General features: G+C 33.3%; 1 protein-coding gene across 3 annotated transcripts in view; it reads left to right on the forward strand.

Annotated features, from left to right (window-relative positions):
* GRID2 (glutamate ionotropic receptor delta type subunit 2) overlaps positions 1 to 17,671 on the forward strand; it is a 1,267,610-nt gene that overhangs the window by 1,030,090 nt on the left and 219,849 nt on the right. For all 3 annotated transcript variants that reach the window (XM_032459821.1, XM_032459811.1, XM_032459829.1), the window contains one exon: positions 13,670 to 13,808. In XM_032459821.1, coding sequence (XP_032315712.1) covers positions 13,670 to 13,808 — 139 coding nt within the window. The remainder of the gene's footprint in view (positions 1 to 13,669; positions 13,809 to 17,671) is intronic.

Here is a 17,671-nt window from a genome sequence, read left to right on the forward strand (position 1 = left end):
AACTGGTTAGGCTCTTTCCAGTTTGAGGCTATTATGGATAATGTTGCTATGTACATTCCTGTTCATGTCTCTGGTTACGTATATTTCTCTTTGGGTTGTGTACCTAAGGAGTGGAATTGCTGAGTCTTAAGATATGTGTACAGTAGTTTTTAGAGATGCTGCCAAATTGTTCGTCAAAGTGATTGAACCAATTTGGAATCCCATCAGCAGGGTACTAGGATTCTGGTAGCTCCATATTCTTGTGAACACTTGATAATTATATATTTGTTTATTTTAATCATTCTATTGGCTATGTAGTGGTATTTCATTTTTCTTTTAGTTTGGATATCCCTCATAACTAATGAGGTTGCCACCTTTTCACATATTTATTGGCTATTTGGTTATCTTTTATGAAAACTCTTGCCCGTTTTTCTAGTTATTGTCTGTTTTGTTATTATTGATATATAGAAATTAATATATATTGGTAAATTTTTTGTTAGATGTGACTATTGCAAATGTGTTCTATTATGGCTTGTCTTTCTACTCTCTTAATGGTGTCTTTTGAACTTCAAAGTATTACTGTAGTCAAATTTATTGATCTTTTCTCTTTTTTCTTCTCATTTTAAGTAACTTTATTGAGATATCATTTACATATAAAAATTGTATTAAGGTATACAACTTGATGTTTTAATATTTGTATGTTATTAAAAGATCACCAAAATCAAGCTAAATATATATCCATCACCTCTTCATAGTTACCATTGTGTATGCATGTGTTGAGAAGATTTAATTCGATCTATTATCCTAGCAAATATTAAGTATACAATACAGTATTGCTAACTGTCATCACCATGCTGTGCATTAGGTCTCTAGAAATTATCCATAGTCTGTAAAAGAAACTTTGTACCCTTCGACCAAGATTTCCTCATTCCCTGTGCCTCCCACCCCAGGCCCTGCCACCACCATTCTACTCTCTGCTTCAGTAAGTTTGACTATTTTAGATTCCACATATAAGTGAGATTGTGCAGGATTTCTCTTCCTGTGTCTGGCTTGTTTCACTCAGCACAATGTTCTCACAGTGCATCCATGCCACAAATGGCATGATTTTCTTCTTTTTTATGGCTGAATAATATTCATATATATACATATGTATATATATTTATTCTACTGTGGCTTGTCTTTGAATATAAATCACATTTTCTTTATCCTTTCATCTACTGGTGGACATTTAGGCTGTTTCCCTATCTTGGTAGTCGTGAGTAATGCTGCAGTGAACATGGGGCTACAGATATTTCTTTGAGATGCGGATTTCATTTCCTTCAAATATGTACTCGGAAGTGGAATTGCTAGATCATATGGTAGTTCTATTTTAATTTTTTTGAGGAAACTCCATACTGTTTTGCATAATGATTGTACAAATTTACATTCCCACCAATAGCATACAAGAGTTTTCTTTTCTCCATATCCTTGCCAAAGCATATTCTCTCTCTCTCTCTTTTTTTTTATAATAGCCATCCTATTATCAGGTGTGAGGCAACATATCATTGTAGTTTTGATTTGCATTTCTTTGTTGATTAGTGATGTCCAGCACATTTTCACATACCTGATGACTGTTTGTATGTCTTCTTTTCAAAGTGCCAGCTTTTGATTCTGATGATTTTTCTCTATTGTTCTTCATTTTCCTTTTCACTGAATTTGCTCTACTCTTTATTACTTCCCTTATTCTGTTTATGATGGGTTCAATTTGCTCTTCTTTCTAGTTTTTAAAAGTTGAAGCCAAAATAATATATTTCCAACATTCTTTTGTTCAAATATAAGCATTGACAGTATTTTTTTTTCTTTAGTATTTTTAAAAAGTTGTTTTGCTATCTCTTGGCTTGCATCATTTCTCAGGAAAAATCTGCAGTAATTTTTATATTTGTTTCTCTGTACTTAAAAATGTGTTTTTCCCCTCTGGGCACTTTTAATATCATTTTTAACACAAATTGTTTTAAACAGTTTGATCATGAAGTTCCCTCTTGTAGTTTTCTTCATGTATGTTGTGTTTAGGATTTCTGTAAGTTTGTGATTTGCAACAAATTTGGAGAAATTTAGGCCATTATTTTCAAAGTTTTGTTCTGTTCTTCTCACTCTAATCACCTTAAGAGAGTCTAATTATGCATCAATTCTGTCTCCTACATGTGTCTACCAACTCACTGATTCTCTGTTTATATTTATTTTTCAGTTCTTTTTTCTCTCAGGGCCTCACCTGAGATAGTTTTTATTATTATATTTTCATATTCACTAATCTTCCCTTCTGCTGTGTCTAAAAGCCATTGGACTTACCCAGTATATATTTCAGGCAGTTCTAGTTTTCAGCCATAGAAATTCAATCAGGTATATTTTATGCATTATGTATTTCTACTTAATATGCTCCATACTTGTCTTTTTATACTTATGTAATGCATAAGTTTTTTGATGTTCTTATCTACCAATTCTATAATCTGTTATTTCCGAGTCTTTTTCTATTGATTATCATTTTCTGCTCATTATGTTTTATTTTCCAATTATTTGCATGCCTGTTTATTATTATTATCATTACTATTATTATTATATAAATTTTGGGTGTACAGCATTATAATTTGACATCTCAATACACTACAAAGTGATCCCCTCTACAAATCAAGTTAACATACATTACTATACAGTTGACTCCTTTAACCCATTTTGGTCACTCCCCAACCGAACCACTGGTAACACTAATGTGTTCTGTATCTCTGACTCTGGGTTTTTTTTTCTTTGCTGTTGTTTATATTGTTTGTATTCATTTTCATTGCTTTTTTAGATTCCATATGTGAGTGAAATCATATGGTATTTGTCTTTTCTTGTCTGACTTATTTCACTTAAAATAATACCCTAAAGGTCTATTCATGTTGTTGAAAATGGCAGGCTCTTGTTCTTTTTATTATGGCTGAGTAGTATGCCATTGTATATGTATGCCACATCTTCTTTATCCATTCGTCTATCAGCGCACAGTTAGGGTGCTTCCATATCTTGGCTATTGTAAATAATGCTGTAATGAACATAGGGTGCATATTTTTTTCAAATTATTATTTTCATGTTCTTTAGATAAATGGTCAGACATGGAAAGATTGGGTCGTCTGATAGTTCTGTTCTTAATTTTTTGAGGAATCTCCAGACCATTTTCCATAGTGGCTGCATCAATCTACAGTCCCACCAGCAGTGTATGAGGGTGTCCTTTTCACCACACCCTCTCCAACACCTGCTATTTCTTCTCATTTTGGTAATAGCCATTCTAACTGGTGTGAGGTAATACCTCATTGTGGTTTTGAATGCTATTTTGCTAATAATTAGTGATGCTGAACATATTTTCATGTGCCTGTTGGCTATCTGTATGTTTTCTTTGGAAAAATATCTGTTCAGATCCTCTACCCATTTTGTAAACATGTTGTTTGGTTTTTTGTTGTTAAGTTGTGCATACTTTATATATTTTGGATACTAATCCCTTATCAGATACATGATGTATAAATATCTTCTTGCATTCAGTAGGTTGCCTCTTCATTTCGATAATGGTTTCCTTCACTGTGAAGAAGCTTTTTAGTTTGATGTGGGCCCATTTTTTAATTTGTGCTTTTGTCTCCCTTGGCTTTGGAGTCAGAGCCACAAAAACATCACTAAACTAATGTCAGTGGCTATCACTTATGTTTTCTTCTAGGAATTTTATGGCTTCAGGTCTTACATTTAAGTATTTAGTCCATTTTGAGTTAATTTTTGTGTATGCTGTAACATGGTGCTCTAGTTTCATTCTCTTTTGCATGTGGGTGTCCAGTTTTCCCAACATCGTTATTGAAGAGACTGTCCTTTCTCCGTTGTGTATTCTTTGCTCCTTTGTTGTAAATTGTGGGTATATGTTAGGGTTTATTTTTGGGCTCTCAATTTCATTCCACTGTTCTGTGTGCCTGCTTTTGTGCTAGCTACATTCTGTATTGATCACTATAGCTTTGTAGTGTGCTTTGAAATCAGGGAGCATGATACCTCCAGCTTTATTCTTTTTTGTCAAGATTGTTATGGCTGTTTTGAGATCTTCAGTGGTTTAATACGAATTTTCAAATTGTTTGCTCTAGTTCTGTGAAAAATGCTAATGGAATTTTGATAAGAATTACATTGAATCTGTAGATTGCTTTGGGTAATATGGACATTTTTACAATATTAATTCTTCCAATCCATAAGCATGGAATATTTTTCCATTTATTTGTGTTTTCTTCAGTTTATTTCATCAGTGTCTTACACTTTTCAGTGTATACGACTTTTACCTCATTGGTTAAATTTATTCCTAAGTTTTTATTCTTTTTGATGCAATTGTAAATAATATTGCTTACTTAATTTCTCTTTCTGATAGTTTGTTATTAGTGTATAGAAATGCCACAGATTTTTTTCTTTGTTTTTTTCTCCTTTTTTTTTCCCCATTCTTTCAAAGAAATGTGACAGATTTCTTTATACTGATTTTGTATCCTGTGACTTTACAGAATTCATTTATTAGTTCTAAACAGTTTTACATTGCAGTCTTTAGGTTTTCTATATAAGTCATATCATCTGCAGATAATGACACTTTTACTTGCTCTTTTCCAATTTGGATGCCTTTTATTTCTTTTCCTTGCCTAATTTCTCTGGCTAGGACTTCTACTACTACATTGAATAAGTGTCGTGAGAGTGGGCATCCTTGTCTCGTTCCTGATCTTGGAAGGATAGATTTCAGTTTTTCATCTTTGAATAGAATGTTAGCTGTGTTATTCTCACATAATGGCTTTTTATTATATTAAGGAACATCCTTTCTATACCCCCTTAATTGAGAGTTTTTATCAAAAGTGAGTGTTGAATCTTGTCAAATGCTTTTTCTGCATCTGTTGAGATGGTCACATGGTTTTTATTTTTATTTTTATTTTTGTTAACATGATGTATCACATTTACTGATTTTGGGTGTTAAGCCATCCTGTGTCCCTGGAATAAATCCCACTTGATCATGATATATGATCCTTTTGATATGCTGTTGAATCAGTTTGCTAATATTTTGATGAGGATTTTGTGTCTTGTGTTCATCAGAGATATTGGCCTGTGATTTTGTGTTTTTTGTTTTGTCTTTTTCTGGTTTGGTATCAGGGTGATGTTGGCCTTGTAAAATTAGTAAGGAAGTGTTCCCTTCTCTTCACAGTTTTGGAAGAGTTTGAAAAGGATAGGTATTAAGTCTTTAACCATTTTGTGGAATTTGCCAGTGAGAACCTATGGTCCTGAGCTTTTGTTTGTTAGAAGATTTTTTAGTACTGTTTTAACCCCTTTATTAGTAATCTGTCTATTCAGATTATCTATTTCTTCATGATTAAGTCTTTGAAGATTGAATTTTTCTCAGAAATTATCTATTTCTTTTACATTGTCGAATTTGTTTGGCATGTCTCTTATGATCCTCTTTATTTCTATGAAATCAGTTGTAAGTTTCCTTTCATTTTTTATTTTATTTATTTGAGCCCTCTCTCTTTTTTTCTTTGTTAGTATAACTAAAGGTTTGTCAATTTTGTGTATCTTTTCAAAGAAGCAGCTCTTAGTTTCATTGATCTTTTCTATACTTTTCAGTATCTTACTTATTTCTACTTTAAGCATTTTTATTTCCTTCCTTCTACTAGTTTTGGGCTTCATTTGTTCTTCTTACAGTTCTTTTAAGTATAAAGTTAGATTCTTTATTTGGGATTTTTCTTGTTTCTTGAGGTAAGCCTGTATTTCTATGAATTTCCCTCTTTAGAATTGCTTTTGCTGCATCCTGCAGATTTTGGTATGTCATATTTGTTTCTATTTCTCTCTAGGTATGTTTTGATGTCTCCTTTGATATCTTCAATGACCAGTAGTTGTTCACTAGCAGGTTATTTACTCTCCATGTTTTTTTGGCTTTTCCCTCTTTTTTCTTGTGATTGATTTCTAGTTTCATACCACTGTGATTGGAGATGCCTGATATGATTTCAGTCTTCTTGAATTTATTGAGACTTGTTTTGTAACCCAACATGTGATCTATACTGGAGAATGTTTTATGTGAACTTGAAAAGAGTGTGTATTCTGATACTCTTGGATCGAATGTTCTATATGTGTCTGTTAAGTTCATCTGATCCAATTCGTCATTTAAGTCTGATATTTTCTTATTGATTGTATTATCTATCCATTGATGTAAGTAAGATGTTAAAAGTCCTCCTTCTACTACTGTACTGCTTTCATTTTCTCCCTTTAAATCCATTAATATTTGCTTTATATATCTTGGTGCTTCTAAATTGAGTGCATTTATAAATGTTTTATCTTCTTGTTGGATTGACCCCTTTATCATTATGAAATGCCCTTGTCTTTTATCACAGTCTTTGTTTTAACTCTGTTTTGTCTGATATGAGTATAACTACTCCAGCTTTCTTTTCATTTGCTTTTACAGTGGAATATATTTTCTGTCCCCTTACTTTCAGTCTGTGCATGTCCTTACTTCTAAAGTGAGTCTCTTGTATGCAGCAAATAGATGGGTCCTGTTTTTTATCCATTGAGCAACTCGTAAGTCTTTTCTTTGGTGAATTTAGTCCCTTTGCATTTAAAGTAATTATTGATAGGTATGTACTTATTGCCAATTAATTAATTGTTTTCTGGCTGTTTTAGTAGTTTCTTTATCTTCTTTTTCTCTCTTCTCGAGTTTTCATGGGGTTGTTTGTTTGTTTGTTTGTTTGTTTTAGTGTTGTATTAGATTCCTTTCTCATTTTCTTTTGTGTATTTACTATAAGTTTTCTTCTTGTGGTTACTGTGAGGTTCAGACATAACATCCTATGTAAACAACAGTCTTTTTTTAAGTTGGTCACAACATAAATTTGAATACATTCCAAAGCATTGTCATTTTACTCCCCTTCCACCAGTTTTATACTTTTGATGATATTTTACATCTTTTTATTTTATGTACCTTTAATTATTGTAATTTTAGTTAATTTTACTACTTTTATTTTTCAATCTTCATTCTTGCTTTACAAATGGTTGATCCACTACCTTTATTATATATTTATCCTTTCCAGTGAAATTTTTACTTTTGTATTTTTTTTTATTATTAATTAATGCCATTTCTTTTCAACTTAAAGCCCCTTTAACATTTCTTGTAGGGTTAGTTTAGTGGAAATTAACTCCTTTAGCTTTTGCATATCTGGGAAACTCTTAATCTCTCCTTCAATTCTGAATGATAACTTGCTGGGTAGAGAAAGCTTGGGTGTAAATTTATTCCTTTCAGCAATTTGAATATGTCATGCCACACCCTTCTGGCCTGAAGTTTTTGTTGAAAAAAATCTGCTGATAGCCTTATGGAGTTTCCCTTATATGTAATATTGTTTGTTTGGTTCTGTTTCCCCCCCCCCCTCTTCTTGCTGCTTTTAGAATTCTCTCTTTATCCTTAACTTTCAGCATTTTAATATATGACTTGGTGTGTGTGTCTTTGGGTTCATCTCTGGGCTTCCTGAACCTAGATGTCTGTTTCCTTCCCCAGATCAAGGAAGTTCAGCCACTATTTCTTGAAATAATTTTCCTGGGCTTTTCTCTCTCTCTTCTCTCTTCTCCTCTGGGACCTCTGTAATACAGATGTCATTCTGCTTGATGTTGCCCCAAAAGTCACACTTCACCTTTTTTAAAAAAAAAAATGTGTGTGTGTGTGTGTGTTTTTAATTTCCTGCTCTGTCTGAGTGATTTCCATTACTTTTTCTTCCAGGTCTTGATTCATTTTTATATCTCGTCCAGTCTGCTATTGAACCCTTCAAGTGTAGTTTTTATTTCAGTTACAACTTCTGTTTGGTAGTTTCTTACATTTTCCATCTTTTTGCTGAAGTTCTCACTGTGTTCATCAGTTCACTCAAATTCAAGGAGGATCTTTATTACCATTGCTTTGAACTCTTTATCAGGTAGATTGTTTATCTCCATTTTATTTATTTCATTTTTCTATCTCCTCATTTTTACTAATTCTCTGTTTCTGTACATCAGATAAATCAGCTACCTCTTCCAGTCTTGAAGGAGTGGCCTTATGTAGGAGATGTCCTATGTGGCTCAGAGGCACAATCCTGCCTGGCTACTGGATCTAGATGCTCAAGGAGGGTCCCCTGTTTGGGCTCTGTGCATCCTCATGTTGTTGTGGGGCCACAGCTGTTGCTGTGGTGCACTAGTGGGTATGCGGCTCGTCCATGGCCTGGCTGCCAAGCGCTGGTGGGAGGGGCCGGCCCTGGCCTAGCTCAATTTTTTTGTTTTGTGCTAATGCATTTTGTGCTCTGTTCAAAAAATCTTTTGCTACCGAGTCTCATGGATATGTTGGATATATTCTCTTATATTATTTTCTAGAAGTTTTATTGTTTATATTTTACATTTACATCTATAAGCCACTTGATATTATTTGTGTACATTGTAGTTAGGAGACAAGTTTCATTATTTTTCACATATATATCCAAATTCACCTAGTAGTACTTGCTGAAAAGACCTCAATGTCTGAACAGTACTAGAGTACCAACTGGGCATAAATCAAGTGTCTATGTACATGTGGATAATTTTCATTGATTTGGTCTATACTTGTACAAATACAACACTGTCTTAATTACTATATGAAGCTGCAGTCAGCTAGAAACAGTCTTCTTCTTGAACATTGTCTTGACTACTTTTGTTCTTTTGCAATTTTATATAAATTTTACATTTAGTTTTTCACACACACATACTGTCTTTCTGTTTCTCTCTTTCTCTGACATACACACACACACACACACACACACACGCACAGGAAGAACCTGGGGTTTCAGTTGACAATTTATTGACTGTAGATCAATTTGAGAAAAATTTGTATCTTTATAACATTGAGTCTTTGATTAATAAACATGATATACCTGTCCATTTATTTAATCTGCATTTATTTCACTCAAAAAAGTTTTACAGATTTTCATGTAGAGATCTTCCACAACTTTATTTCTGGATATTTGATATTTTTAATGCTATTGCAAATGACATGTGTACTTTTTAATTCCATGTTTTAAGTGTCTGTTACTGACTGATATATGCATATCTGATTATTTTAGAACATTGACTTTGTACCACAGTGATAACTAACATATTAATTTTAGTAATTTATCCCATATTCTCTTGGGTTTTCTACATACATATTCTTATCATCTCTAATCCATAAGTTTTATTTCATTCTTTCCAATTCTTAAGTAATTTTTCTTTCTTTTTATTTATTTTTTGACTTGTTGCACTACACTGTTTAGTACTTTCAATTAAAAATTGAACAGAAGCAGTAACAACTTGCAGCCATTAAAAATGTTTATTCTGTTAATAAGTATGACATTTGCTGTAGGCTTCCTGAAAATATTCTTTGTGAGGCTAAGAAAGGTTTTTTATTTCTAGTTTGTTGAAGTATTTCTAGGTTTTCAGTTTTCCTAAATGACTGGATGTTGAATTTTAGCTGTGCCTTTTCTACTTCCACCAAGATGATTATACAGTTTTTCTCCTTTATAGTACTAATGTAATGAATTTTACTGATTGATTTTTAAATGCCAAACCAACCTTTGCTTTCACTTAATAAACTCAACATGCTTATTTATTTCTTTATTGTAATTTTCAGTTTACTAATTTATTTAAGTCTTTATTAAAACTCTACAATCACATGAAAGATTGGCCTGTAATTTTCCTTTCTTGGAATGACCTTTTCAGATTTTGTTACCAAAATTGTGCCTTCTTTATAAAATGTATAGAATAGTGCCTCGCTTTCTTCTAATTTCAGAAAGAGTTTGTGTAAAATTAGAGTTAATTATTTCTAAAATATTCAATAGATTTTTCCAGGAAGGCCACTGGCCTTAAATATTTTTTGTGGGTAAGTTTTAATTGTGGATGCAAGGTCTTTAATAGTAAAAAGATCATTAAAATTTTCTATTTATTTTGAAGGTAATTTTTCTAAGAATTTATCCATATCATCTCAGTTTTCAAATTAACTGGCATAGAACTGTACATAAGATCCTCCTCTTTTTATCTTTCCAATGTCTGTAACATCTGTAACAATGTACCCTTTTTATTTCTGTTACTGTATTTTTTTGTGCCTTTACTTACTTTCTTGATCCATTGCAACAGCTTTTCGTAGATCTCTTCAAAGGACCAAACTTCTGTTGGATCAGCCTTCTCTGTTGTATTTTTTGTCTATTTTACTAATTTTTGTTCTTTATTTATTATGTCCTTCCTTTGTTTTTTGGGTTTAACGTGCTGCTTTTTTTAAACTTCTTGAAACTGATGAGTAGCTCATTGATTTCCAGACTCCTTTTCTCATGTAAGTTATGAATTTCCCTTTAAATACATATTTAGCTGTATCCCATCGGCCATCAAAACCTGTGGAGTTTTGGTATGGAGTATTTTATTGTCATTAAATTCAAAATATTTTTATTTCTCTTGTGATTTTTCTTCAACCCATGGCTTAATGGAATTGTAATTATTGATTTCCAAGCATCTGAGAATTTTCTGGTTTTCTTTGTCCCACCCCTATTTGGCAAGCCCTGAGACCTAATTTTTATAGCCATTTAATTTTGAAGGCTTTCAAAAACATTGCTCAGCATTGCAGTTTCTTACCTTCCTATTGTTAAATTGGCATTTATCCCTCAGAGAAAAGCAGTCCTAAATACCAAGTCACATTTCTAGATTATCTTCTTCTCCAAGATCTTGATCTTCAAAATTTTTTACTGCTTCTTGGCTCTCAAATACATTATATGTTCGATTTTTCTAGTAGTGGGAGGATTGTTCTGAATTCCAGAATTAGAAGTCAAGACTCCCATTACTTTTAGTATTTGGTTTTTAAGTGCAGGTCTTGAACAAAATGTCATTTTATTTAGATTTCACAAGAATATTTGAATTGCTTGAGTTTCAGTTTTTCTGTCACAGATAAAGAAAGCTCAACAAGCATTCATTCATGTGGGTGATAACAACCCTAATCAAGGTTAAAGACTTCATGGACGGACACAAACCTTCAGTTAGCCTTTCAGTTATGAATTTATTGTCCTACTGTTGTTATATTTATGAACATCTTGCAGTATTTAGTTATCATCTTGTTCATATTTTATTATTATTTTTTAATTAGTCATTTGTCTTGGAAGTCCCCATTTGGTTTAAAAATAAATATTTTCTTTTGCTTTCATCTTTTAAAAGCTGAGTGAATATTTCCTTCTCTTTGAAGAAGTATCTAAAATGCATTATAACTGCTTTTGGAAAATGTGTTCCAGAGATCAGAGGTTAGCCTTTTTTGAGTATATTACATCAGGAAAATAGCTCAGGCCATACCCAAAGGGCATGTTTGCACTATACTGAAAATTTAGAGATATTATACAGTGAGAATTTGTGGCTGACATAAAAATCTGCCCTATGTGATAATTAATTGAATCCTATTAAGCCATTCACATATTGATGTACCTAGGCGAATGTAGTATTATATCTCTTTATTTCTACTCTTAGTATAAACCTAATTTATTTTAGAAGGATTGTTAACGTCATATAAAACATATATTCATTTAACAAATATTTACTCACCTAATATGAGGCAGGAACTGTTCCTATACTAGAAACTATACTATAAGGAAGAGGAAAAAAACAAAAATACATAAAATATATGATAAATTATGATTTAATAAAAAGAAGGTGACTGAAAGAATGGGGTTGTGGGACATTACTTTAGATAGAATGGTGATAAGATGTTTGTGAAGTATCTGAAGAGAAGCTTAAATAAATTATAGGGAAAATCATTTTTAAATGAAAGAAGAGAATTCCAGACCTAAAAATTGCAAGTGCAAAGGCCCTAAGACAGAAATCAACATAGCTTCATATAAAAAATTGTGAGAAGGCCATTGAGAGAGTAAAAAAAGATAAGTCAGGAAGTAAATCTGAGATCAGTTCATGTAAGACCTGGTAGGTCTTGGTAGAGATTTTCTTCCTTTCTGCGAGTCTCAGTAATCTGAGTTTTGATCAGGGGAGTATCATGATTTCATTTTCATTTTTAAAGAGCACCACGGTGGTAGACACAGGAGTGGTAGTGCCTAGAATGTAAGCAAGCAAAGCACTGAAGCAGTTCAGGAGTACGACGAAGCTGTGACCGCACTGGAAGTGTTAGCCGATGGAGACCTGAATCGGAAAGGCCACCAGATGTGTGAGCGTCCCCCCTAAACGTGTGGGTCCTTTCCTGCCAATTGAGAAAGAATTGATACAGAGAGATAAAGTGAAAAAGAGAAGAAGAAAAATAAAAAAGAGCTTCTTTTTTTCTCAGAGAGAGAAGGGAAAAAAAAGAAAACACTCGAGAGGGCAGCCAATAGCCAGGTAGCTGGTGGAGACAGCTCCAGACTCCAGTCTGTCCACAGGGTCTTTTATTGGAAGCCCCTGCCATCGTTATCTTTATTCCAGTGGTGCCAGTCATCTTTTTTTAAGGCTCTTTCCTCTCCTGGAGTTCAGCCCTTAAACAGAAACTTCTGTGAATAAAAAGGGAACAAAGAAGGAGATACTGGGGTGTCCTTGGGACTGATGTAGCAGTCGTGGAACATAAAATGTCTTGCTGCATGGCTGCGTCCTTGCAACCAAGGTGCCAGCTGTGGGATAAAAGAAACAACTTGTTTTTTAACAGCCTGCCACTTTTTCCCCTTGTTGTTAACCAGCCAGGGTCAGTAAGCCTGCCTCCTCACCTCTCTCAGAAGTGATGAGATGAGGTAGGACTTGGTATGTAGTTTGAAGGTAAAGGTGACAGGACTTGCTACAAGAGGATGTAGGAAAATTTCTAAGTATTTGGTCTGAGAAATAGAGTGAAGAGGGGGTGCTATTCCCTGAAATAGTGCGGACTGAGGTGTTAATTCAGGAGTGAAAATAAAATGTTCTGGCTCAGGTATGATAAGTATCAGATGCTCATTAGATTCCAAGTGGAAATTATGTAGGCATTTATCTATAGCTCTGGAGAGTGAGAGCTTGAAATATAAATCTGAGAGTTATCAAAGTACAGTATAGATGATATTCAGCGTCAGGGGACTTGAGATTAGCTGGCGGGGGCGATGTGAACAGAGAACAGAAGCAATCTGAAGAATGAGCCCAAGGGCATACCAACATTTAGAAGATGAAGAAGAAGATTCCACAAGACTGTAGAAAAGTGGCTAGTCAGTTAGGAGTAGAACAAAACAAATGTGATGGTACTGAAACCAACAGTGGTATGTGTGTTCCCAAGATTAATAATAACCTCTGATTCTAGGGAATTTAACAAAAAATAATCTTTCAATATTACTCACTAAACTAGTATTAATAGTATTAATATAGCCTAACTAGTGAATAATCAAACTCTTGGATATAAAGTGTACACCTGTAGTTATAATAAGAGGATAATTAATTCTAGGGTTGAAAAAAAAGGTGGAATAAATACCATTCAAACATGTTATACTAAATACTTATCATGCTGCTTTTTGACTTGGGTCTCATATAGTCTCATAAATGGAATCAAATATGAAGTGATGAACATAAACAAAATACAGAGATCCATGCTGCTGTTATGTATAAAGACTTATCACTACTTAGAAGTTAACTTGGTACTGAATGTGTATGACCTCAGACTTTCAATGAATATTTGCTGATGTTCTGTTATTCTCTTTGCTTCTCTCCACAGGTGGGGAAGTCCCATACACAACTCTGGCTACCCGAATGATGATGGGGGCTTGGTGGCTGTTTGCTTTGATTGTCATCTCCTCTTATACAGCAAACCTTGCTGCTTTCCTCACTATCACCCGCATTGAAAGCTCCATCCAGTAAGTAGACAAAGATTCTAGTTGACATGAGAAATGGCAGGAGTGGCCAAAGCTATTTAAAGAAGTATACGATGTCTGATAATAAATTTTCAACTTCCTTTTAAGCAAAGGCTTGATTTTGTGATATGTAGATAATACAACATAGTCCAACTCCTGAGAAAATGGTATTGGTTGAGCATTATTTTTTAATAAAATAAAATTCTGGGTATAATTTGAATATTGCTTACCACATTTTCTTGGAAGCATAACACATTCAGAATTTTAACTTCCATAAAATATGATTCTGTCTGGGCAAATTATGATAAAGGACAGAGAAAGGATTCATTATCAAAATATATTTATTTCAACTTTGACACCATCAGTCTTTGCTTTGAGTCTGTCCCATTATGCACTGAGTAAATAGGTGGAGAGCCATTGGATTATGACAGACGGATGATAGGTAGGGAGACAGAGAGAGAGACAGTAACTATCAAGACATGAAACTACACTGTCTCCTTGCATTATAGCTAATGTGCTCATTATTGCGGCTGTTTCTCCAGCGCAGTGGTAGTAAATTGTCATTAGCTATGGTGTACCTTAAATCCTAAATGCTGTTTAAGTCAGTATTCCATTTCACAAATAACTTTCCCATGAGCCCTGAGAACCCAGAGGCCTTTGACTTACCCTGGCAAGTTTGGCTTATGTGGTTTCAGGCCATAAGGTCAGCACCACAATACAACTTCTGCCTTACTAAAACACAATGTTCTCTATATTGGTTTCAGAAAATTCTTTCTGAAAATGTTTTCTTCATCCAAAAACAAGGTAGTGTGAATTTTCCTAAAGTTAAAAAACATTCATTTCTCAACAAAACTGACAGCTCAAAATTATAATAATTAGATTTGTCAAGAAATTTATTTGGGATTTTATTTGTCCTTAAGAGAAAAGATGAGTTGCTCTCGCCTTTAAAAAAGTATGTCAATGAATTCCATTAGTAGTTACAAAATTATTACAGCACAATACTAAAAATTCAAGAATTAATGATCTACAAAGAAATAGGTAATTTTTCTTCAATTGCTTGTAGTATATAAATTGCAATCCCAAAATTCATCTAATAATAGTAACAGTCAGTTATTTCATCCATTTGCTAAAATGATGTTTCCAACGTCTCTCATCAGATCATACCCTTCAAGTTGTTTTCCCAATTATTTCTTTGGCACAGAACCTTCAGGCCCTCTCAACTTACTACCCTTTGAGCCAGTTCTGTGTGCCATAAGTGATCTAGAGTGAAGCTCATGGAAGATTTAAACTGATGACCCCATCAGAATCCTATTCTAAGCAACAAAGAAAATAATTACAAAATTCCAAGAAATCAATGAATTAGTAAAATTATGAAGTTAATAATTAACGTTTATTGAGCATTCACAAGATGCCAGACTTTGTGCTAAATGTTTGACATGCACTGACTCATTTAAAACTTACAACCATCTTTTGAAATACGTACCAGGTATTAATAACCCATTTTAGAACTGAAGTTGAAAAGATAAGTAACTTGCAAATCATGCAGCTATTAAGTAATTTATTAAAGACCAGACCTTAAATCTGTCTCATTCCTGAACCTAGATTCTAACTATACCATACTAAGTCCTCATTCCACACCCTTGTACATTTGTATGGCCAGTTGTTTTAGGGAACATTATAAATGATGTGTCATAGACTTACTCTAAGCATAGTGATGTAAAAGAATGACAGTCTTCAAATCCTCAGTTTGTTTGAGGAAATAAAATATCAAAAGTTAGGAGATTTTTTTGTGTTGGACCAATTCTGTAGGCATAAATCCCAAGATCAGCCAATTACATCTATAATTGATACCTGCCATTCAAAGTAAGATTGCTCAGCATATCCAGTCAATAGTAATCACATTAAGAAAAAGTCTTAAAAATTTTAAACAGAACATTTTATTTCACTAATATACCTGTCAGCAATTATGTTTAACTTATATTTTGAGTGTACTTAAACTAAAAACCTATGTAACTCAGATCTGACTTTGAAACACTTTTAAATAAGTAAATGAAAAATATAAATAAAATGATTGACTTTATACAGCATATGACAATAACAATCATAATAATACAAATTACAGATACATTCACTGAGAATTTATTATCAACTTATTAAGCTAATTTATTGAGTTTAATGCTCAAGATCACACAATCAATAGTGTCAGAGCTGGAAATCTAACCCACATCAGTCCGATACCAATCCATGACCTTACGTACTGGTTTTTCCTTATGTTGTAATTTGTCTCTTGGTGGTTCTTACAATTTGTTTGCTTGATCCACTGCTTCACTGAGGTTGCAGACCTCATGATGTGTGTATATCGGAGCTATGTAGTCATTTCTAACTTTGCCAGCATTAATTTGTGTTTAGACTTTCATGCAGTAGCAGTGGGAACAAAAGCCTCTATCAAATTTTTACATCCATAGATTTTTTTAAAGTAAAATCTAATGGAAAAAGATAATAATTGCACATGATGTTTCCCTCAAGTGTAGTTCCACAATCCAAAATAACTAAGCATTCATTTTTTAAAAAAAATTATTTCTTTCTAATGCCAACTGACATTATGAAAAGTCAATAGTGGGTATAATAAATCTCCCCTTCATTCTAATCTTATCACTAGACTGATTATGAAAGGGGAAAATCAGAGCCAAATAAGTTTTTTTAAAAACCTGATTCTCTCCCCAAACTTAAAGATATCTTCTAATTTCATGCCTCAGCTGTGTTGGTAAACGTAATTGCAATGTTTCTTGGAAACATTCAAAGTTCCATTTGGAAATAATGTCAAACTTTCCAAGTCTAAATTTTCTTAGAAAAAACAAAAACTTTTTTCCACAGTATCATTCAATATCATGCTTCGTAATTGTTTATATTCACAAGGTTTGCTCATGATTAAATAAAGCAACACTCATCTGTGTACCTTTTCCCAGCCCAATTTTGCCGTGCCATTAGCAAACATATACCAATCACATCTTTATCTCTAAAACTCAAGTCACTTCTCCACACCAGGAAGGGCCGAGGTGGTTAGAGGTATGTCAGTGAAAGAGAGAGATTGGAAAGCAGCTACTTTTAAACAAGTGGTTAACAGAAACTCATAGTTTGGTAGGAGAAATCCAATAGATTTATTCTTCGAAAGTTGAATATATTTTATAAAATTTACCCCTTTTTCAAAATTAGATATTTATTGGCATCTAACCTTCTGGTGGCACTTGCCTTTAATAAAAGTTTTGAAAGTGAAATTTCCCTGGAGAAGATAACTCAAAATTTTAATTTCATATCCCTTCAGTGATGGGGCAGCCCAACATAACCATGTTCTGCAGCTTGGTATGATGTGATGTGGCAGGTTGCGACACACTCTTGATATATACAGTTCAGTTTCTAAAAAGGAAAGTATGTGTAATTTCTATAAGATTCTAATGACATCTGGGCTTTTTCATTGTCACTGAACAGTAACAACACATAGCTAAATTGTTTTCAAATACTTAGAAAATGGAATGTACTCTTCCCTGTTGGCAACCAAGTTAAAAGTGGCTATGGTGAAATGGAGCATGTGAAGCTTTGAAGGTATTTTCAGAATAAATATTGGATAATAGCATCATCAACATGAACTGTATTAGTCTTTATTGTGATGCAATTTTCAAAACCATACTTATTTCACATATAAAAGTGAAAAGAGCTGGGGGAAAACCATAGTTGTATGGTTATAGTCATTAATAACTTTACAGTCAGATTGGTCTGTGATCCAGTCAACTTGAGGTCTTTCATGTTCTAGGGCAATAAGTAAACTTGGGTCTATTCAAAGAGATCCCAACATCCTTCCATATTTTTAT

This window comes from Camelus ferus, chromosome 2, assembly GCF_009834535.1.
Source record: "Camelus ferus isolate YT-003-E chromosome 2, BCGSAC_Cfer_1.0, whole genome shotgun sequence".
Lineage (NCBI taxonomy): Eukaryota > Metazoa > Chordata > Mammalia > Artiodactyla > Camelidae > Camelus > Camelus ferus.